This window comes from Hippocampus bargibanti, linkage group LG08 (assembly GCF_051943395.1).
Source record: "Hippocampus bargibanti isolate YZ-2025 linkage group LG08, ASM5194339v1, whole genome shotgun sequence".
NCBI classification, from domain to species: domain Eukaryota; kingdom Metazoa; phylum Chordata; class Actinopteri; order Syngnathiformes; family Syngnathidae; genus Hippocampus; species Hippocampus bargibanti.
In genome coordinates, this window is record NC_142741.1 from 15,861,502 (window position 1) to 15,884,847 (window position 23,346).

General features: G+C 44.4%; 2 protein-coding genes across 4 annotated transcripts; both read right to left on the reverse strand.

Moving 5' to 3' along the window:
* Positions 1–8: 8 nt before the first annotated feature.
* On the reverse strand, positions 9–2,938 carry crygs2 (crystallin, gamma S2). Of its 2 annotated transcripts, XM_089003024.1 has the most exons (3): positions 2,816–2,938; positions 1,990–2,232; positions 9–404 (listed from the first exon to the last, which is right to left on the reverse strand). In XM_089003024.1, the coding sequence occupies exons 1-3, from the start codon at positions 2,822–2,824 to the stop codon at positions 132–134; spliced, it is 525 nt and encodes a 174-aa protein (XP_088859150.1). In that variant the 5' UTR covers positions 2,825–2,938; the 3' UTR covers positions 9–131. The 2 variants fall into 2 exon arrangements, with proteins under 2 accessions (XP_088859150.1, XP_088859149.1); XM_089003023.1 differs by lacking the exon at positions 2,816–2,938 and having other exon boundaries at positions 1,990–2,271.
* On the reverse strand, positions 2,816–20,295 carry tbccd1 (TBCC domain containing 1). 2 transcript variants are annotated; one of them, XR_016115820.1, is made up of 10 exons: positions 20,120–20,295; positions 19,275–19,339; positions 18,942–19,208; positions 17,748–17,906; positions 15,040–15,156; positions 14,715–14,964; positions 14,447–14,633; positions 12,822–13,337; positions 3,892–4,198; positions 2,816–2,938 (listed from the first exon to the last, which is right to left on the reverse strand). XR_016115820.1 is itself a non-coding variant. In XM_089003018.1 (9 exons), exons 2-9 carry the CDS (start codon positions 19,335–19,337, stop codon positions 3,988–3,990), a joined length of 1,770 nt encoding a protein of 589 aa, XP_088859144.1. In that variant the 5' UTR covers positions 19,338–19,339; positions 20,120–20,295; the 3' UTR covers positions 3,727–3,987. The 2 variants fall into 2 exon arrangements, 1 of the variants encoding a protein (XP_088859144.1); XM_089003018.1 differs by lacking the exon at positions 2,816–2,938 and having other exon boundaries at positions 3,727–4,198.
* Positions 20,296–23,346: the final 3,051 nt, after the last annotated feature.

The window sequence follows — 23,346 nt, forward strand, 5'->3', positions numbered from 1 at the left end:
TCTGCTTTCTTGACAGGATTTTATTTTATTGACAATGAAAATCTTCTCATTTCCTGTCACGGATCATCGCGTAGCATCGTAGCGATTGCTTGGAGAGGGGAGTGAGTGGGGTGTGGCAATGGGTCAGCGACTCATTCAGTGAGACGCCTGAAGGATTGGACCGCTGCGCTGGCTGCGCCCCACTCACCGGGCTTGCGATACTCGCCCTTCTCCAGCAAATATTGGCGACCACGGTAGTTGGGGTGCTCGTAGTACACCCACCAGCCGTCGAAGACCTTGCATGAGTTCACCTCCCTCCAGCGGAATTTTTCCAGGAGCGAGGGGCAGTCCTCCGTGACCTCAAAAGCCTTGCCCCCAAAGTCGGCCTTCTCGTACAGCTGCATCTTATTGACGCCTCCGCTTGTCTGCAATGATGGTCGGAACGGGGAGAGTCAGAGAAACGACTTGAAAGGACAATTCAAACTGGGGTTGGATGTCATTTGGGGAGGCCATAAATCCATATCTGGGGAGGTCAATGACTGCTGGTAAACATGAACAAAGCTGCGAGCATTGCGTTAGCGGGACAAATATGTCCACAAGCTGAAGTATTGATTTGACGCTCATACTTTAGTAGAAGTACGAACTTAAATGCTGCAACTTCAGGCCTGTCCCATCAAGGGTCGACATCGCAGTTACGCACGCTTTTCATTTGGTACGATTTTATGGATTTTACAGATGGGTAACCTATTGCGTAAAAGGCTGCTGCATGTACCACTCCACTAGTAATACATGAAAATGTCTTGTGTCACTTTCTGCTGGCATTAGCTACACTATCAAAACAAACCCTAACTAATGTTAATTGACTACTGTACTGTACTTCCCAAAGTTACATAATTTGGTGTGTTTCCAGAAAATGGTGGCAAAGGACAACATAAAGCTCTGACATTCCCTGAAAAAAAGTTCCTTGGCACCCAGGTCCTATAAAATTGTGGCAAATTAAAACATAAAACTCCTCAATTCACTTCATCATGATTCTTACGTAGCTTAGTTGGCCACTAAGAAATACATGATCCCAATGACTTTGCAAATATGGGTGTAGGTGTATCTGGGTTTTCGAAAGTCAGAAGTTGATGAAAAGGTTTCGTCAGCCGTCATCTGTACTTCTTTAAAGGTGTCGGACGTTTCGCTTCTTTTCCAAGAGGCTTCGTCAGCGAATTAACATTTGCTGGTAGCTCTAGCCCTATATACTGTATATATCCCGTGGTAACGATCAGCATAACTAAGCCTGTGTGGTAACGATCTCAGGCTTAGCTATGCTGATGAGGTGATACCAGAACAAATGGGGCAATCAGGCCAGTCGTAGCCCATAATCAGTCAGGACAATAGTAGCAATCAGTGTAGCCTCAGGAAATGGTCCTCTGCTCCCCCCAACCTTAGAGCAGGGACCTATCATAGCAGAGGTCTGGCACCACCACCTCTGGACAGTGTATATATATATATATATATATATATATATATATATATATATATATATATATATATATATATATATATATATATACACACACACACACACACACACACACAGACAGATAGATAGATAGATAGATAGATAGATAGATAGATAGATAGATAGGAGTGTGTCTAGAGCTACCAGCAAATTTTAGTTCACTGACGAAGCCTCTTGGATGAGAAGCGAAACGTCCGACACCTTCAAAGAAGTACACATGACGGCTGAAGAAACCTTTTCATCGATGGACGACTCCCGTACGACTGAGAGCTTACACAGACGGAAAGTCAGAACTTGGTTGTTTGCTGGCTGGCACAAGAGACATTTTTTGCTGTGTTATTCTTGGACCTGACAACATCAACCACTACTCTGAAAGTAGTGATCAACTGAAATCTTGTCGAGGTTGAAGTATTTGTACCATGCAGCATCAATCCAATCGCATCTTTCAACACTCAAGTCGTTCAAGTAAACATGGGCACAGCAATTGGGATCAGACTCACAAAGTGGATCATCTTGCAGGAACTCAGGCGCTCGTTTAGACCCATCCAGCGCTGATACTCGGGGTACTCTCCCCGGGTCAGGACGTATTGATAACCCAGGTAGTTGGGTCTTTCGTACACCACCCAAGCGCCGTTCTCCACGCGAATGGAGTTGCAGCGACTCAAGTAAGTGTGAAAGTCAGAACAGTCGCTGTCGCACTCATACCGGCGGCCCAGGAAGTTCTTGTCCTCATAGAAGACAATCTGTGGGACGGGACAGTGTAACATTTTCTAACGGAATCGGATTATAAATTTAATATCCTCTCCAGGATTTGCCTACGCAATGAAAAATACTATCCCTTTTCTCCCTCTAATCCTGTGTCATGGTCCTAGCAGATGACCTGAAACACTATACTGTACTGCCAATGGAATTGTCTGCGTGAGCAGATTTAAGGCACAAGGTGATTAACCATACCCTGCTATCAGGGCCACTCAAACGCAGGGAATTCAGTCGAATCACCAGTGCCACAATCATTGAAATGGATCCCATGCTAGCTGTGAGAATCACTACACTACTAGTGGAATATTCATTTCCAGCTGACTTGGTGAGAAAGAGAGAAAACACCATGGAGCAATTCAAATTGCATTGACTGGAAATAAATTCTCTGCCATGAGCGTGAAACTCAGCTGTGGGAATCACCTTGCTACTACCTACAGCATCTCCACGATAGACTACAAATGTCCACCCAAGAATTACATTTGAATTTAGGTGTTCAATCCCAAATCCAGGTAGTTGGGGGGCCAAGCCAGACAAAAAGAGTTTACATGTAGTTTTGCCGAAACTCACCCTGCCCATCTTGGATAGAATGTTGTGGAGCAGGCTTGATGATGCAAAGGTGGCGGAAGTGGTCAGTGTTTGCCCTGAGGTCTCGATGTTGCACTGAGATCATCAGCACTCCCTTTTATAGTCCTGCCTCAACACATTGGGGAATGCCAACAGTGGGAGGCAAACAGAGGAACAATCGCTTTGTCATGAAAATGAGATCCAAAAATTGAGTCAGTGATTATAGAGCTATTCAGTTTTTCCAGAAAAGCGAGGAAGGATTACAGCATAATGAATCCTGGGCATGGTAAGCGTCCAATGACCCCACTTGTCCACCAGCTACATCCAATGGGCTGATTTGTCAGCTGGGAATTTGTGTCAGCGAATATCAAATAGTTGTCTTGGTGCAACACACAACGATTCACCATGGCGTTATTTATGTGTTTTCCTTCTAATTTCGCCATCAACACGAAGTTTTCAGACCAAACAAAGTACCCAAAATGCATTGTGTGTCGCTTTCTCGGTCAGGGGCGGTCCAAACGTGACGTCACATGGGGATCGTCATCAACTCGAAAACAAGACTTATTGAATATTCAGCGCAAGTCTTAGAACGTAAACTATAGCTATATGCTGTGGAATCTTTGTAAAATACGCTCAGTCAAAGTCATTTGAAGTGATTTTATAAATTATGGACATAACTTGTCGGGAGGCGTCGGTTGTCCTTTAATGCTTTAGGTTTACTATTTCCGGCCCAAACACTCCCTCCCAATGCTCCTGGCCCGGCCCCTCTGTCAAATTTTAGAACCCAATGCGGCCCGCGAGTCAAAAAGTTTGCCCACCCCTGATCTAAACACTGGTCTGTGGCAACCTTTAATTATGGTACGTATATAAAATTCAAACAGATTTGTATAATTCAAAATTTGAAAATAGACTGGTAAACTTAACTGAGCATCTTTATTCTTTTTTTTTAAGAGCAAACATTAAATGTATAAAAGCTGCATGGAAGTGTGACGGGAGCATACATTCATTGTTTTAGAGAAACAATGTAAGCAATAACATGGTAGTTTTGTTAATGGTTCAATATGTACAGAGAAGCTAACCTTGACATAGTGAAGGTATGAAGTGTAAACAAGGTGGCCGTTAGGATGAACTTCTTCAACTGAAATAAATAGCATGAAAAGTGCGAGGTCAACAGCTCAACAAGCCATAGGCGAATGTCCCACCGCTACTCCTGTCTTAATGCATGTATCGTTCGCCTTCGTCTCGTTCACCAGCATGCCATTGGAGACCTGCAAGGATGCTTCGGGGGGCGGGATCAGGCTGTCCAGTTCCTGCCTGTGTCCCGTCTCCAGAAGCCAGTCGTGGAACTTTGCCTCCACTAGTTCTTGGAATTTGCACTTCTGCTCCCTACAGAACAAACACAGAAAACATTTTTGATGTGACCAAAAGACAACAGCTCTTTTTAGTTGAAATTATTACACTTTCATGTAGTTATTAATGAGGAATAATGGATGGAATGTCAGACCGGCGAAATTACTCACAAAATGACAAGTGCTGTCCAATCGTTTGTGTGTAAGAAAACATCTTCAGTCACCAATATGGAGACACACTCAGTTAATGTTGCATTTTGTTTCCTTTGTTGTGCTTTTCACAAAAATATCGAGTTGAAGACTGTATTTTGGACCTTGGTAGATGTGTGCACTCTTCTGAGTGACACGTTCATTATACTTTGTAAGTTATTCCATTAGAAGCATAGGTTTTGCCCAGTGTGGTTGGGTATAATAATAATAATAATAATAATAATAATAATAATAATAATAATAATAATAATAATAATAATAATAATAATAATAAAAAATTGTATTTATAAGCTCCTTTACTATATTGTTCTTACACTGTCAGTTCACAGTGAGTGTAAAGTCCCTCAAGCAATCATGACACACTATTGTTACCATTCACATTAGTTAACATTGTTATTGACTGTTTGTTTCGATATTCCATTCAAACACTGCAGTCATGCGATGGGAAATTACAGCAACCACACAGTGTGTGTGTATGGTAACTTCTTTATTTGGTTTTGAATGGACAACTTATAGCATGTACGACTCTAATTTTGGTATAAATGAGTTTATCCACTGGCACCTAAAGGGCAACCGACACTAATTTCTGAGAAACATTATTTTGTTAACTATTGGATTTTTATTTATTTATTCATTTATTTATTTATATTTACTGAAAGGACAACCAACACAAATTTTTGTTTCCTAACTGACATCAGAAAAAGTTTCATGTTATTATTAAAAGTTGCATATTTAAAATACCCAAAACACACAGGCTGATATTTTTAGTCAAATGGAAAACACCAATAAAAATGAGTTCGTGTCCCAAAACTATTTCAAAATGACATCGGGATATCGAGTTTCAGAAGGTCCCGCCCCCTTGTTCGTGACGGCACGCCAAGACGTATTGCCTTGTTCGAGAATCAAAACAATGGCTTCAGATTCGGAGAAGATGCTTTCTTGTTACTCATCCAGTTATGAATATGATTCAAAGAGTTCCGAAGAGGAAAGCATAAATGTTTGCAATTGATTAAAGAAGTCCTTCTGGATCATTTTGAGGCGTCTGGACTCCAATGTAGCGTCCCGGAAAATGCACAAAATGGCGCCCAAGCTCCGTTGGAAATGGCCTGCTTTGTCTGCTGTGAATTTGTGTCAACTAGTATCAAATAGTAGTCTTGATGCAACACACAACGATTCACCATGGCGTTATTTCTGTCTTTTCCTTCTAATTTCACCATCAACACGGATCTAAACGGATGTAAATTTCTCCACTGTGAGACTAATAAAGGCAAATCCAATCCAATCATCACAAAGTTTTCAGACCAAACAAAGTACCCAAAATGCATTGTGTTTACCTGTCTCGGTCAGGGGCGTTCCAGACGTGACGTCACGTCAGGCATCGTCATCAACTCGAAAACAAGACTTACTTAATATTCAGCGCGAGTTTGAAAGATGGCGCCCCCCTGTGTGGCTGCCTCCACAGCAGCTCTTTCCCTTTCTTGTCTACTTTTTCACTTCTTTACTTTTCCGTTTTTGTTTTGCCTAATCTCGTTCCATAAACCTATGGAGAGGAGATGGGCATCTTTTCTTCTGCTCATCGCCGTTATTTTTTACTTTTTCATCGCTCCTGTGAACGGGGAATCCACGCGAACGCGGAATCCCATTGTTTACAGTCGAGACCAGCTACTAGCGTGGCGGGCTAATAGCGGACTAGCGGCCGCCGCACCAGACATCCCCGATGAATTGAAGAGGAGGAAACGAGGATGTCGGGCCGGGAAAGATCGCCGCAAAAGAACGAGGAAATACCGACACGTTCTCCCGTCCGTCATCATGGGGAACGTGAGATCGCTCCCAAATAAAATGGACGAGCTGGCGGCGCTAACGCGACATCAGAGGGAGTACCGGGAAGCCAGCTTGCTACTCGTCACGGAGACATGGCTTTCGGCAATCACTCCGGACGCCCACGCAGAGTTGGAGGGCTTCCAACTCGTACGAGCGGACAGAAATGAAGGCAGCGGTAAGCAGAAAGGAGGGGGGATTGCTGTATTTGTGAATGACAAATGGTGCAATCCTGGGCACATCACGGTGAAGGAAAAACTTTGCACTCGGGACATCGAGCTGCTAGCCGTTAGCCTTCGGCCGCATTACCTGCCACGGGAATTCTCACACGTCATAGCCGTGACGACGTACATTCCCCTACGGCAAATGGCGGCGCTGCCTCCGATGCCCTCATATCTGTTGTAAACAAGCTGCAAACCCAGTCCCCCAACGCCTTGTTTATCATCTCAGGGGACTTCAATCACATTTCCCTGAAATTCTCCCTCCCAACATTCACACAGTATGTAACTTGTGCCACCAGAGACAATAACATATTGGACCTATTTTATTCAAACGCCAAGGATGCATACAAACCCTCCCCCCTGCCCCCTCTCGGAAGAGCAGACCACAATATGGTTTATCTCCAGCCTGTGTACAAACCCCTTGTCCAGAGGCAACCAGCTGTGACCCGCACGATCAAAAGATGGTCCACAGAAGCTGAAGAAGCTCTGCGGGACTGTTTTGATTCAACCAGGTGGGAGCTCTTTACTGAGATTCATGGGGAAGACATTGACTCACTCACCAACACCATCACAGACTACATTAACTTTTGTGAACAAAACACCGTACCCACCAGGACTGTGCGGTGTTTTGCCAACAACAAACCATGGATTAATCCCGACATAAAAGTCCTCCTGAAGGAGAAGAAAAGGGCTTTTGTGTCGGGCAACAGAGAGGAACTGAAGGCCGTGCAGATCCAACTGAGGAGGAAGATCAGAGAGGGGAAGAAGGCCTACAGGATGAAAATGGAGGAGCAGCCGCAAGCCAGCAATGTCGCTGGTGTCTGGAAGGGCCTGAAAAACATCTCAGGCCACAAAAGCCCAGTGACATTGAACGAAAAAGACAAGGACTGGGCAGATGAACTCAACCGCTTTTTCAATCGGTTTGACAAGACGCCAGCCGCCCCCGGCCCACCGTCAACTTCACCTGTAGCTGCACCTGCACCAACTCTCACTGTGGCCTTACCCTCCCTGCCCCCTCTCACGACCAGCTTTCCACAACCAACATCTGCCCTCCCAACCGTTGCCACACCCTCAGCCGCCACTCTGCCTCCTGGTTCCTGCCTGTCTGTCACAACTGCGCAGGTGAGGAACCAACTGAGGAGGATGAAGGTGAGGAAGGCAGCAGGTCCGGATGACATCAGTTCCCGACTCCTCAAGACCTGCTCCGACCAGCTGTGTGACATTGTCCAGCACTTGTTCAACCTGAGCCTGAAGCTGGGCAGAGTTCCACAGCTGTGGAAAACGTCATGCCTGGTCCCAGTGCCCAAGATTGCCAACCCCAAAGAGCTCAACAGCTACAGACCGGTGGCGCTGACGTCTCACCTGATGAAGACGCTGGAGAGACTCGTCCTCGCCCACCTGCGACCGCTGGCAAGCTCATCGCTGGACCCGCTGCAGTTTGCCTACCAGCCCAGCATCGGTGTGGAGGATGCCATCATCTACCTCCTCCATACGGCGTTGCTGCACCTGGAGAATGCTGGGAGCACGGTGAGGATCACATTCTTCGATTTCTCCAGTGCCTTCAACACCATCCAGCCCAGTCTACTGGGGGACAAGCTGCAGCATGCCGGAGTCGACCATCACCTCACATCCTGGATTACAGACTACCTCACAAACAGGCCACAGTACGTGAGGGTAAAGAACTGTGAGTCGGACAGGCTTCTCTGCAGCACCGGAGCGCCGCAGGGAACAGTCCTGGCTCCATTCCTCTTCACCCTCTACACCTCGGACTTCAACTACAACACCCCAACCTGCCACCTTCAGAAGTTCTCTGACGACTCAGCTATTGTCGGCCTCATTACAGAGGGAGACGATAGGGAGTACAGGGGACTGACAAAGGACTTTGTGGACTGGTGCCAGCAGAATCACCTCCAGATCAACACTGGCAAAACCAAGGAGCTGGTGGTGGATTTCTGCAGGAAACAATCGTCACCTGTACCATTGAACATCCAGGGTTCGGACATTGAGAGGGTGACCTCCTACAAGTACCTGGGTGTTACTCTCAACAATAAACTGGACTGGACAACAAACACGGATGCCCTAATCAAAAAGGGACAGAGTCGCCTCTTCCTCCTCAGGAAACTGAGGTCTTTTGGAGTTCAGGGGTCACTCCTAAAGACTTTCTATGACTCTGTGGTGGCATCAGAGATCCACTATGGCATTGTCTGCTGGTCAGGCAGCATCACCACCCGGGACAGAAAAAGACTGGAGCGCTTTGTCAAGCGGGCCAGTTCTGTCGTGGGCTGCTCGCTGGACTCTCTAGAGGAGGTGGGCAACAGACGGACACTAGCTAAACTAAAAGCTATGACGGACAGCCCCTCCCACCCTCTCCTGCCCATCCTGACAGCTCTGGGTAGCTCCTTTAGCCAGAGACTATTACACCCGCGCTGCAAGAAGGAGAGGTACCGCCGCTCGTTCCTACCGACTGCTGTCAGGCTTCACAATTCCCAATGATCACATGTGAAAAAAACAAAAAAAAACTGGACACTTGTAAATATGGGTTGTTGCAATATATCTAAATGCATCTCTTGATTCTGCACTATGTACAGTCTTGTTTATAGAACGGTTTTTGCACATCTACATTTGCACAGTATACAGTTGACATTTTTATTTTGTTATGCTTAGAATATCTTGTTTTCTATCCTTTCACTCCCACCCCAACCCCATCCCTCTTCAATTGCTGCTGTGGACTGCAAATTTCCCCATTGCGGGACGAATAAAGGTATTCTGATTCTGATTCTGATTCTGAAAACGTGAAATATAGCTATATGCGGTGGAATCTTTGTAAAATACGCTCAGTAGAAGTCATTTGAAGTGATTTTACAAATTATGGACACAACTTGTCCGGGGGCGTCGGTTGTCCTTTAAGTGCTCTTTTTCTGTATTATATTGATGTTTATTTACAGCATTTGTATTGAAAAAAACATCTATTCAGTAGATAGTTTGCCATTATATTGACAGGCATTTGCCACACTCTAACCAAAGGAGCTGTTATGATTTCTGCCAAGAGCTATCTTGCTTAAAGGACAACCAACATCACTTTTTTGGTTTTTAACTGACATCAGAAAAACGTTTTATAGCATTTAAAATACCCAAAACACCCAGTATGATATTTTTAGTCAAATGCAAAACACCAATAAAAATGACTTAAAGTGTCCAAAATCTGTAAAAAAATTGAGCTGCGAATTGGGCATTTTCAGAAAGTCCCGCCCCCAGTTCGTGACGTCACGCCAAGACGTCTTGCATTGCTTGTGAATCAAAACAATGGCTTCAGATTCGGAGAATATGCTTTCTTGTTACACATCCAGTTATATGATTCAAATAGTTCTGAAGAGGAAAGCATACATGTTTGCAATCGATTAAAGAATTATATGTGCCATTTTGAGGCAACATTGGGGGAAAATCTCTCACCCAAAAAAAAGAGGCACAAAATGGCGATCTCCAGTGGCCACCTCTGCTTCTACAGGCTGATAAATTCCTTATATGGAGCTTGGATGCCCTCTTCTGGCGGCATTTGGGTGCAACATGGTTCTCAGACCAAACATGTACAGCAAAATACATTGACGTGATGGAAGGACTGCTACAATGTGTCTTTTTTCGGTCAGGGGGCAGTCCTTTCGTGACATCACGTAAGGACTCGTCACACACTCAAAAACAAAACTTCCTGAATATTCAGAGCGAGTCTTAAAACGTAAAATATAGCTATATGCGGTGGAATCTTATTAAAATACGCTCAGTAGAAGTCATTTGAAGCCATTTTACAAATTATGGACACAACTTGTCCGGAGACGTCGGTTGTCCTTTAAGTATTCGTAGGGGGTTAGAAACGACCTCTGTTATTGTATGTTAGTCGATTAGACTACCAAGTCAGGAGAGGGCGCTACGCGCCTGTGAATGGAACAGAGGAAGGCGATGTAGGCTCAGCTCACGCATGCGCAGTTGTCATAAATGCCGTTGTGTGAAGCTGATTAACACGGTTGTCTCGTGTCGTCTTTCCTCGTCGTTCACAGGTATTCAAAATAATAAGTGTTAGACATTCTCAAGATGTTAAAGTAATTGGGGACTTATTGGGCGATGCTAGATATGAAACCGTGTTTGTGGCTTTGATGAATATTTTGTGGCTTTGATGAATTTGGATTTTTGGATGTCAATTGTAGTTCCCAGTACAACACACACGAGCGGGCAGACGTGCATAAGCATGTGCGAATGTGGAGGATATATACAATGTATAGATGTTGAATGTATAGATCTACACATGAATGTATTCTGATATTGAAATTGCTGAATTGATGTTTTGATGAGTTGTCATAAATGCCGTTGTGTGAAGCTGATTAACACGGTTGTCTCGTGTCGTCTTTCCTCGTCGTTCACAGTGCTACCTGCCTGTGACGCGTTTGAACCGACTCAGGTATCCCCTAGGCCTGAGGCCGGTTACATATTCATTACTTTTATCCATGAAATGTACATCACAAATTTGACAACAAATTGAAGATTAAAGAAAAAACTATTGAAATTGTTTCTTATGTTCCTAATACACTACATTTTATTATAAAGTGTGAGAAAAATTGAAAGTAATTTGTGATGTTTGCCCCGAGATAGATGAATCCTACTCAACAAGTCACATATTTTGAAGAAATTGACACAAAATATGAAAGACGACACAACAGACTAACTTGCAAGTCGTTAAATATCTGTTATACAGTGGGACCTTGGCTTACGCACTTAATTGGTTCCCAGACAGTGTTAGGCGAAAAGTGTGTATCCCAAAAATTAATTTCCCATAGGAAAAAATGAGAATAATCCGTTCCCGGTCTCCATAAAATATAATTTTCAACTAAATAAGCCTTAAAACTACAACCAATATACCTTATTCCATGTATAATAAATGTGCTATTGTATTGTAATGAAAGAAATACACTGCACTATATAATAAAGTCGTTTTATTAATCTTTGTGATGGTCGTTGATGGCTTGATGGAATGGGGTGGCAGGTCGGAGAGAATTGCTGTTTGAAAGGAGTCACATTTCATAAGGACTGTAATTAAAGAAATAAACTACTACACATTCCATAAGGACTGTAATTAAAGAAATAAACTACTACAGTATAGTCTCGTTATATCGATATTCAAGGGAGTCCGAAAAAATATCGATATAACCGGGACTATCGATATATCCGACCCTGTTTGCATGTAATTTTCTCCGTGCGTGCATAGAAATAGTATCGATACAACCAGGACTATCAATATATCCGATATCGATATAACAAGACTTTACTGTATATAATAAAGTTGTTTTATTTACCTTTATGATGGTCGTTGATGGCTTGATGGAATGGGGTTCAGACTTCTATTCCTGTTATGAAAGTCCGGTTAGGCATCTTTTTCCAAAAAAGGCCGGTCTCATCTGCATTAAATACTTGCTGAGGAACGTAGCCTTCTTCTTTCACCATTTCGAGGAATGATCCCTTGTATCAATAAACGGCGAACTTCCAGGTTGCCGCATGACGATATCAGAGTGAATTTGCCGTGCTTTCTCGAATATAATTGCTTTATTCATGCTGTCGCCAGCTAGCTACTTTTCGTTAATCCAAATTAACAGAAGTTTGTCAACCTCTTCTATTGCCCAGACCGTTGCTTTGACATCATAGAAACACCTTTAGCAACACACACACCTTTAATGGCTTTTTTCTTGCGAAGGATGGTAGCAATGGTGGACTTAGCATATTGGTACTGGGCTGTTAAATCAGACAAACGCACACCTCGTTCGTGTTTCTCAATGATCTCCTCCTTCTCCTCAACTCCAATTTTGTTTTGTGTCTTCTTCGGCTGAACACGAGCCTATGGTGGGGTCTTTTTCCGTCCCTTAACAGCAAAAGTATCAGTTAAAAATCCTTGAAGACGATCGACGTGTGCACTCAAGCGAAAGGGGGTGTGGTAAGGTAGGCCGCCTGGGGCGCTGTTCGGTCGTGTGCTTTGGTGTTCTTCCGCCGAAGATTACTCCGCCAGCCAAGGTGGGGTGGCGCTCAATGTGTATCCCGAAAAGTAGTGTGTATGCCAAGGTTTAATATTCATAAATTTAACGTTCGTAAACCAAAAAAATTGTAAGGCAAGGTGTTCGTAAACCGAGGCCCCACTGTCTATCTTTTTTGCCTTATGTCACAAACCCATAAAATAAATGCTAAGAAAAATAAATCAATGAACCACATATGCATCTTTTATACCACACATACTCAATAGGTCCAGTTTTACTGGCCAAGGGCAGATTATTGAAATAGAACTAAAGAAGGTATTATTTGACAAATTACTATTTTCCCACCCATAGTGGGTGAAGGATATTGAATTGAAAGCCCATTTACATTTGATAGTGCACTCACTTGTTCAACTGGGCCTCCGTGACAGTCTTTTGCCATCTTTGTATCCTCTTCTGCTTGTTCTCAATTGCTGCCTGATAGCGAGTCGCCAACCCCCCCGGCACTTCGCACGTGTCCCCCTTCATGTGGAAAGGCACTACCAGCATGTGGAACTCCTCTGGGGGCAGGAGACGGAAGCAAGCGGGGTCAGGGTTTGTGGAGGACTTGACTGAGTCGGCCCCCAGCAGCAGCGGCTGGTCCCACACATTGGGTACCACCGCCAGGCCCACGCTGGCCATGTGGTCCTCCAGGGAGGGGTAGAAGGTGTGAAAGGGGCCCAGAGTGATGTCAGCATTTCCGGGCAGGAGCAGTGGGCGTGTGGGTGTCATGGTGTGGAGTGTGCAGTGGGATGAGGCTCCGACGACAAGCCTACCCGCCACACAAACCACGCGCACGTTCTGGCAGCAATTCACATGCACACTGGTCTCCACCGGACCAAGAATTACTGTGCAATCCCTGCATTTGTCCACACTAACTGACCTGGGGAAAAAGACAAAAATATGAAATATGAATCAAGCCTAGATTATGCAAGACATTGCATGTCGTGACTATGTGGACACAAAACAGTTTTTATTCAAAATGATTCAGATTCAACAAAAAATTGTATTTTTCTCACATTCAACAAGAAACCGCTGCCAAGTATAAAATCCGAATCAGGATTGAATTATCTATTCATCACACCGAGACCAAAATGTTTTACTTAGGTTGAAGATTAAGACTTAATTGTCTTTAGATGTTATTGTAAGTGTGAATGGTTGTTTGTCCTGTGATTGGCTTGCGACCAGTCTACGTTACACCCTGGCCTAATACTACTATGTTAGGCTTCAGCAGCACGCCTGCGACTCTGATGAGGATACGTGGCTAGGAGAACAAATGAATGAAGGGCCTTTGAGAAAGAACTTCATATTGTGAACAGGACATTCGATGCAATCGACGTTACAGTATCTCACTGTGTGGACACACAACCATTTCGAATTAAATTCACTGTGATTATAAATCGGACTTTAGTTGTAATCTTAACAAAATTAAGTTGACACTGGGATGAGATCTTTTTCTGATAAATACAACTGATGCATTTTGTTCAAATAAAACAATATTGGACAGCCACCAAAAAGAGCAAAAATAGTGTGTCCATCCATCATACTAAAATCCAGGCTAAAGAAATTTTCAAGAGCATGTTCAATAAAAAATATTGCATGTGCATTTTTCCACAATGCCTTAATCTGTGAAAATAGTTTGATTGAAATGTATAAATGTAAATGCTGTCTGCAAATGATTGCTGTATTAGATTAATTGTTTTCGATGTTGTGTTATGTTGATGGAGCAGAAGATAAAACACATTATCAACCAACTTGTGTAAATGCATTTTCCTGCAGGCTGCTGCATATTCTTTATGTAATGGTAATGTACATTAGGTTACATACAGGTAGTTTTTTTCTGAATTTGCAAACAAAAAGGATCGTATATAAAAGCAATTGTGAAAAAAATACTAAGTAGCATCTTATTTATTGAACATTTCACTTTGCAAATTCCCAGAATTTCAAGCAGATGATTTGTGTCCTCAAGAGTTGCAAGTGGACAATATTAACCTGAGAGGCGAGAGGAGGTAGATGAAGGCGTCAGCGCATCGGTGGATCTTAATGTTGGCTCCTGTCATCTTGTCAGAGGTCTTGGCAAGGGTCTGCTTACAGACCTGAGACATGAGCACTATCTTGCTCCCAGCTGGGGCCATGTGAGTGTTTCGGGCTATCTTGGCACGCTTCATGGTCCCTTCCACTAGATGCAACAAGAATGGTCAGGTAAAGTAAAGAAAAGCTTGAAGGAGGAGATTTGTGTAATTTTTAAGATTTTGGGTACTTTGTTGGGCCCAAGCTAGCTTCTTCCCAGAGCGCAGGCAGGATGTTATCCCAAAAGGATTGAGAGAGAGGTTATGTTGAAGACAAGAGATGAGCTGGTCAAGAGGGAAGGAATGGCTGAGCGCAGAGTAGCCCGCCTGCATCTGGAGCGGACCGTTACTCAGCATCCTGTGGACGGGTTGGATAGGCCTGCCCGGGCGCTCCCAGCCTTCCAAGAGCAGACTCAGACTGCGCAGAGCCTCCAGGGAGATCTGGGAGCAAACAGGCCGGAGGGCAGTCATCAATAACATGCTGCGAGATAACGCGAGACTGCGTGGTCCACACACCTGACAGTCGCGTGGGACCCTACCAGACTCAGACAGCTGGTTTGGTTCCACCAGCAGCTCCAGAAGCTCCACAAGGTGGCTCTGCACAAAGGACAGATGGGCCTGGTCGTCCCAGTTCTAGTGAACAACCAAATCACATAAAATAAACAATCGATTGTCGGCCATGTTTATTCATACGTTCTGCTCACAAAACCCTTCAGTGACAAGAACAACAGAAATTCAGGACTAAATGTACTTGATTTTTTTCATTTACATGATCATGATGCTGTAGTAGAAAAAAGTTATTTTTATTTTTTGGAATTACGGCGATTGGGAGGAACCCCTCGATCAGAACCTGTGTGGTGTTTTGTTATTGGACATCTGTGCTCGACACAGATTGTCTATAACAAACACTATTCAAACATAAGGGTGTCCATATGTGCACGTGGCACCAGGACAGCCTTGGTCGCAGTTCGATGATTGTATCATCGGATTTGCAGCCGCATGTTTTGGACACTCGAGTGAAGAGAGGACGGAGCTGTCAACTGATCACCACCTGGTGCTGCGCAGGCTCCGTTGGTGGGGGAAGATGCCAGTCCGACCGGGCAGACCCAAACGCGTTGTGAGGGTTTATTGGGAACATCTGGCAGAATCCCCTGTCAGAATGAGTTTCAACTCCCACCCCCAGCAGAACTTTTCACATGTCCCCGGGGAGGTGGGGGACATTGAGTCCGAATGGACCATGTTCCGTACCTACCTTGCTGAGGCGGCCAATCAGAGTTGTGGCTGTAAGGTGGTTGGTGCCTGTCGTGGCGGCACCCCCTGTACTCGCTGGTGGACACTAGTAGTAAGGAATGCCGTCAAGCTGAAGAAGGAGTCCTATCGGGCCTATGGCCTGTGGGATCCCTGAGACAGCTGACAGGTATCGATTAGCCAAGCGGAAGGTGGCCTCGATGATCGCCAAGGCAAAAACTCGGGCATGGGAAGAGTTCGGTGAGGCCATGGAAGACGACTTCTGGACCGCTTCGAGGAAATTCTGGTCCACCATCCGGCGTCTCAGGAGGGGAAAGCAGTGCACCACTAACACTGTGTACAGTGAGGACCTCGACTCGGGACGTTGTGAACCGGTGGGCAGAGTACTTTGAAGACCTCCTCAACTCCACCAACACTCCCCAGCCTCCCTGGTAAAGTCTATTCAGGGGTTCTAGAGGGGTGGGTCCGTCGAGCCTCAGATTGAGGAGGAGCAGTGTGGTTTTCGTCCCGCCCATGGAACAGTGGACCAGCTCTACACCCTTAGCAGGGTCCTCGAGGGTGCATAGGAATTCACCCAACCAGTCTACATGTGCTCTGTGGACTTGGAGGAGGCGTTTGACCATGTCCATCTGGGAGTTCTGTGGAGGGTGCTTCGGGAGTATGGGTTACAGGAGCGTCTGATACGGGCTGTTTGTCAGAGTCTGGTTCGCATTGCCGACAGTAAGTCGGAATCATTTCCAGTGAGTGTTGGGCTCCGCCAAGGCTGCCCTTTGTCACCGATTCTGTTCATAACCTTTATGGACAGAATTTCTAGGCGCAAATGAAGCGTTGAAGGGTTCCGTTTTGGTGGCCTCAGTATAGCATCTCTGCTTTTTGCAGATGATGTGGTACTGTTGGGGCCTTCAAGCGGAGCTTTCCAGCTCTCTCTGGAGCATTTCACAGCCGAATGTGAAGCGGTTGGGATGAGTATCAGTATCTCCAAATCTGAGACAATGGTTCTCAGTCGGAAAAGGGTGGAGTGCCCTCTCCGGATCGGGGAGGAGATCTTGTTCACGAATGAGGGTGTGAGGGAGCGAGAGATCGGTGCGGCGTCTGCTGTGATGCAGACTTTGTACCGATATGTCGTGGTGAAGAAGGAGCTGAGCCAAAAAGCGAAGCTCTCAATTCACCGGTCAATCTAAATCCCAACCCTCTTCTATGGTCACGAGCTATAGTTTGTGAGCGAAAGAACGAGATCCCGAATACAAGCGGCCGAAATGAGCTTTCTCCGTAGGGTGTCTGGGGTCTCCCTTAGAGATAAGATGAGAAGTTTGGTCATCCGGGAGGGCCTCAGAGTCGAGCGGCTTCTCCTCCACATATAGAGGAGCCAGATGAGGTGGCTCGGCATCTGATTAGGATGCCCCCTGGACATGAGCATGGAGCATGACCCTCATGTGTTCCGAGCCCCTGCCAGCTAACTGTCCATAAAATCCAAAATATTGCAACTACCTACGAATAATTTGTTGGGGGTTCAAATGCTTAATCTTTTGTTGAGTTTGGATAATGGGGTAACTCCTACTACAATTCTGTTCTTAATATATGAATTATAATAACCAAATTCAGATACACAGAGAAAAGTGTTTCCATAAAATTTTGCAATTAGACACTAAATGTCACGCTACTAATTTTCATAAAAGGTAAATCCAATTTGTTGTTTAATTCTCATTTGCACGCTTTTTATCTATACTTGTGCTTGGTTTGAATCATTTTAATGTTATTTCACAGGATTTTAATGTGATTTCTGTAATGTCTTCGTTTTTTGTTTGTCTTTCTGGAATGCTTTCAGAGTTTTATGTAAAGAACTTTGAAATGTCTTGAACATGAAATGTGCTATACAAATTAAATTGCCTTGCCAGCTCTTGTGGTCGCGATCATCTGATGTCCTATCTGGACCTCATTTTGTGATTGGTGAGTGTGTTAAGGTACGTGAGGATGACCTTGTTCTGGGAGCTGGTCTTGGCCTCACGTTCCGATGGAGATGGAGAGCGAGTGCGATGGCTGGGCCACTCCTCTCCAATGAGTGATTTACGCAGGGACATGCGGTTCAGCTGTTGAATGTGAAGGAAGAGGAGGAACTGCAGCGTGTCCACAGACCTCTGGGAAACAAAAATACTACATCAACATGAATGCTGATCTGTGTATCAGAAGACCTGCTAGAAGAGGCATGGCCAAGCAAGTGACGCGAGGAGCTGGAGTTGGCTGGGTGGGCTTTGGTTCAATGTGGGCATATGAGTTTTGTGGCAGTCAGTGCTCTTTATAAGTCTTACCATGAAGCATTTGTGTTTATGACCGTTTTTCCAATGCATTTTTACCATGGCTCTCCTTTCCTAAAGCACGGGCATGAGAAACCTCAAATCTTCCCTACTTTGTTTCCCCTCACATGGAGCAGCTATACACAATTGTTTTCTGATTTAAATCACCATCATGTTTTTAAGACATCATCAACTAATTTAAACAACTTTGCAGTATGTAACAGCATGGTCATGTCAAAAATATTGGCTCCATATGAGCACTAATATATTTCTGGAGTTGAATCCACAAATTCTCTTTTTTCCTACCATTTTCAGAAGGATGGATACTGTAACCCAAAAATACCCAAATAAATACAGTGAAGTCTCGTTATATCGATATTCTCGGGAGTCGGAAAAAATATCGATATAACCGGACTATCGATATATCCGATCCTGCGGCATGTAAATTTTCTCCTTGCGTTCATAGAAATAGTAGCAGTACTATCGATATAACAGATATCGATATAACGAGACTTTACTGTAATTATAATGAGACACTAATAGTAAAAAAAGGGAGGTGTGTGTTGGGATTGTGTTTGGTGGACTGCAGCAGCTTCCCCTTGGACAGCAAAGCAAAGTAGAGCTGCTCTTCAGAAAAAGTCAATAAAAACAATACACCATAGGCTTTAGATGATGTAATACAGATGAGGAATCGGGGTCTAAAAATAGATGTGTTCCATTTACAAATGCACAAGTAGCTGGGGCAGCAAGTCAAAGTGAACCAGGATATACAGTATATACGTATTACAGGATTACTATAGAATCTACTTGATTGTTATTATTTATTTATTGATTGATTATTAAACTCAAAACTTTTTACATTATCATTATTTATTTCACCTCGTTTCTTTGTTGGTCAAGATCACTTTTGCTTGAACACTGGGAGAGACACTCGGCCCATTCCAGTCGGTCCCTGGATGAGTGGCCAGTAAAGAAGTCAAAGGTCTCAAAGTAGAGCCATGCTAGGTCTTCTGGAAGCTGCAGCTTTCCACATGCAATGTGCTTCCACATGAGCCAGGTCAAGGAAGGGAAGCAGCCATCGCGGGTGCGCACATAGGTGGCCATCTTGCGAAGGTAGTGCTGACTGAGCTTGGACGAGGGTGCCACCTAAGATAAGAAATCACTCCTGAGTTATTTTGTAACTGGATGATGGATATGATGGTGTTCACTCACCTGAAGGGCACCCAAAAGGAACGGCTCCATACGTGGCCAGATGCTTACCCTGTCAGGATCCATGTCTGAAAAAAAATGAGTATTGAATCAAATTTGCTTGACTGGACCGCTTTCGCAATGTACCATATATGTTGCTCCCATAAGATAACAAAATGATGCAAAAAGTGTAAACGGAATCTGCATAATTTAAAGAAACGTGAACATTCTTCAGTGTAATTGAGGTATAAATCGCAGTTCTATTCAAACTAAAGTATTAACTATTTGCCCTCTCAATGTCATAGATTAGTGACAAAATTGGAAACGTTACTTATGCACGACTCTCAAGTCACCTACCTACCATCTGTGCCATAAAGACTACAATGCTCTTGTGTACAACTGCTATAAATGGTTAGCGCACATACAAGTGAACAAGAATCTGGCCGAGTGTGGCCGCGGTTTGTTGGTTCGGTCATTGTGAATGTATGCTGTTGCTACGAGTCATTCGGGGTGAATTATTTCTTAGATTTGTTGTAACACAATATGTTAACATTTCTTAATTCTTCTGAAACACTTTAGATGCCAAACAAGAAATTGCTCTGAGAATTAATGACTAAATTGAACTTTATGCTGCCATGACAACCAGACTGCTGCTACCTTCACCCGACTCATTGCAGAAGTATTCGTGTCAAAACCACGGTGAAAACGGACACATTCACATATTGTCAAACCTGAATGTTTTGTGTCGAGACAAGGTTCGCGTCTAACTATTAATTGGGACATTCGTCACCCAAACGAGACATTCTCTCTGAGAAGTTAGCCTCAAGAGACAAGTTGAGCTAAACTGAGGCTAACAACGCAACTCTTACCTTCACTCTTCTTCGACGGCCAAACGTCGGTTTGGTCCACCTCGCCACGATAGGGTCTCGTGGACAGGTGCAAAGAATTCGCGTGTGAGAAGTTTGTTGGGAAGTTGTTTGAGGGATTCAGCCAAGGTGGGGAACATTTCTGCTCGACTTCCTACTTGGCGCCCTCCTCCGCTAGTGACGTTCGCGAACGAACTGGCTGTGCAAGCCGTCTCTTTGGAGTGAACGACTGAATATAGATATACGTATATATATATATAAAAGTGCATGCATATATATATATATATATGTATCCATCTTCCGTACCGCTTATTTCTCATCAGGGTCGCGGGGGGGGGGGGGGGGGTGCTGGAGCCTACCTCAGCTGTCTTCGGGCACGAGGGCAGGGGACACCCTGAATTGGTTGCCAGCCAATCGCAGGGCACACAAAGACAAACAACAGTCACTCTCACACATTTGGAGTTGTCAATCTGCCTGCCATGCATGTTTTTGGAGTGTGGGAGGAAACGGGAGGACCCGGAGAAAACCTACGCAGGTCTGGGGAGAACATGCAAACTCCACACAGGGAGGTCGGCCTGGGACGCGAACCGGCGACCTCTGCACTGTGAAGCCGTTGTGCTAACCACTCAACTACCGGGCCTTTCTCGCTTTCTTGGTCGGGAGCGTTCCAGACGTGACGTCATGTCAGGCATCGTCATCAACTCGAAAACAAGACTTCCTGAATATTCAGTGCGAGTCTTAAAACGTAAAATGTAGCTACATGTCGTGGAATCTTTGTAAAATACGCTTAGTAGAAGTCATTTGAAGTGATTTTACAAATTATGGACACAACTTGTCCGGTGGCGTCGGTTGTCCTTTAAATAATCTGGTTGATAATCTTGATTGTCTTTTCGTGTGGATGATTAAAAATGAAGTGAAAAAAGTGTGGTTCTCAACACTTCATCGGTAATACCCCACACAATCCATGCATTTTTAGCAGTAGTTGTTATTGATTATGCACTTTTAATTATTATTATTATTATTATTATTATTATTATTATTATTATTATTATTATTATTATTATTATTATATTATTATAGTGGTTGGTGAGAGTGTAGCCAGACAGCATAGGTTGGTGGTGTGTAGGATGAAGCTGGCAGTGAGGAAGATGAAGAAACCAAAGGCTGAAGTGAGGACAAAATGGTGGAAGTTGAAAAAGGAAGAGTGTTGCATGACATTTAGGAAGGAGGTGAGACAAGCACTGGGTGGGCAAGAGGTCCTTGCAGATGACTGGCGAACTACAGCGAACATAATCAGAGACACAGGTCGGAAAGTACTTGGTGTATAGAGTGGAAGAAAGGGAGATAAGGAGACTTGGTGGTGGAATGGGGAGGTGCAGGAGTGTATACAGAGAAAGAGGTTAGCAAAGAAGAAGTGGGACACTGAGAGGACGGACGAGAGTAGACAGCAGTACAAGGAGATGCAGCGCACGGTTAAAGTAAAGGTGGCAAAGGCCAAACAAGAGGCCTATGATGACTTGTATGCTCAGCTGGACAGCAAGGAAGGTGAGACTGATCTTTACAGGCTGGCAAGACAGAGAGACAAAGATGGTAAGGACCTGCAGCGGGTTTGGGTGATTAAGGATAGTGTATTAATTAATTAATTAGTGTGTAGATAATGTATTAACAGGTGCCAGTAGTGTGATGGCAAGATGGAAAGAGTACTTTGAAGAATTGATGAATGAGGAAAATGAGAAGGAACAAAGAGTAGAAGACGTGACTGTTGTGGACCAAGACGTAGCAAGCATTAGCAAGGATGAAGTGAGGAGGGCACTGAAGAGGATGAAGGGGGGAAAGGCACTCATGCCTGATGATTTACCAATCGAGGTATGGAAGTGTCTTGGAGAGGTGGCGGTGGTGTTCCTGACTGGGTTATTCAACAAGATCTTAGATGGTCTACAGATGCCTGAAGAATGGAGACGAAGTGTACTCTTGCCCATTTTTAAGAACAAAGGAGATGTGCAGAGTTGTACTAACGACAGAGGAATAAAGTTGATGAGCTAGAACCATGCATGAAGCTAGACTAAGAGCAGAAGTGAACATTTGTGAGCAGCAGTATGGCTTCATGCCAAGAAAAGAGTACGACAGATGCAGTGTTTGCTTTAAGAATGCTCTGAGCCCCTTCTTGTTTGCTATGGTGATGGACAGGGTGACAGACGATGTTCGACAAGAATCTCCTTGGACCATAATGTTTGCAGATGACATTGTGATCTGTAGCGAGAACAGGGAACAGGTGGCGGAGAAACTAGAGATGTGGAGATATGCCCTGGAAAGGAGAGGAATGAAGATCAGTCGCAACAAGACGGAATATATGTGTGTGAATGAGAGGGATCCAAGTGCAAGAGTGATGCTACAGGGAAAAGAGATAAAGAAGGTGGGGGATTTTAAGTACTTGGGGTCAACTGTCCAGAGCAATGGAGAGTGTGGAAAAGAGCAGGCTGGAGCGGCTGGAGAAAAATGTCAGGTGCGATGTGTGATAGAAGGGTTTCAGCTACGATGAAAGGAAAAGTGTATACAACAGTGGTGAGACCAGCCATGGTGTTTGGATTGGAGACAGTGCCACTGAAGAAAAGACAGCAAGCAGAGCTGGAGGTAGCAGAGCTGAAGATGTTGAGGTTTTCTTTGGGAGTGACCAGGTTGGATAGGATCAGGAATGAGTACATTAGAGGGACAACTCATATTAGAGGCTTTGGAGAGTAAGTCACAGAGACCAGACTGAGATGGTTTGGACATGTCCAGGGGAGAGAGTGACTACATCGGCAGAAGGATGCTTGAACTGCCAGGCAGGAGACCGAGAGGAAGACCGAAAAGGAGGTTTATGGATGTGGTCAAAGAGGACATGAAGGTAGCTGGTGTGAGAGAAGAGGATGCACAAAACCGGGTTAGATGGAGGACATTGATTCCCTGTGGCGACCCCCGAAGGGAAAAGCCGAAAGGAAAAGAAGAAGAAATTAAGTCAAGCAATAACCATGTATGAAAAGGATTGGTCAAATTCACAAATCTGACAGAATACAAATGATTGTATTTATGCGAATGATAGTGTCATGTCTAAAGTTTGTGATTTGCATTTTTGACAGTTGATAGTTGAAAGGGCGCGAAATCATAAAGAAGGGAGGTTAGGTTACAGAGAGGGAAGTCCGCTCTGGCGCCAGTCTGAGTGGGATGAGCATAGGTGTGAGTTGTGGCTAACA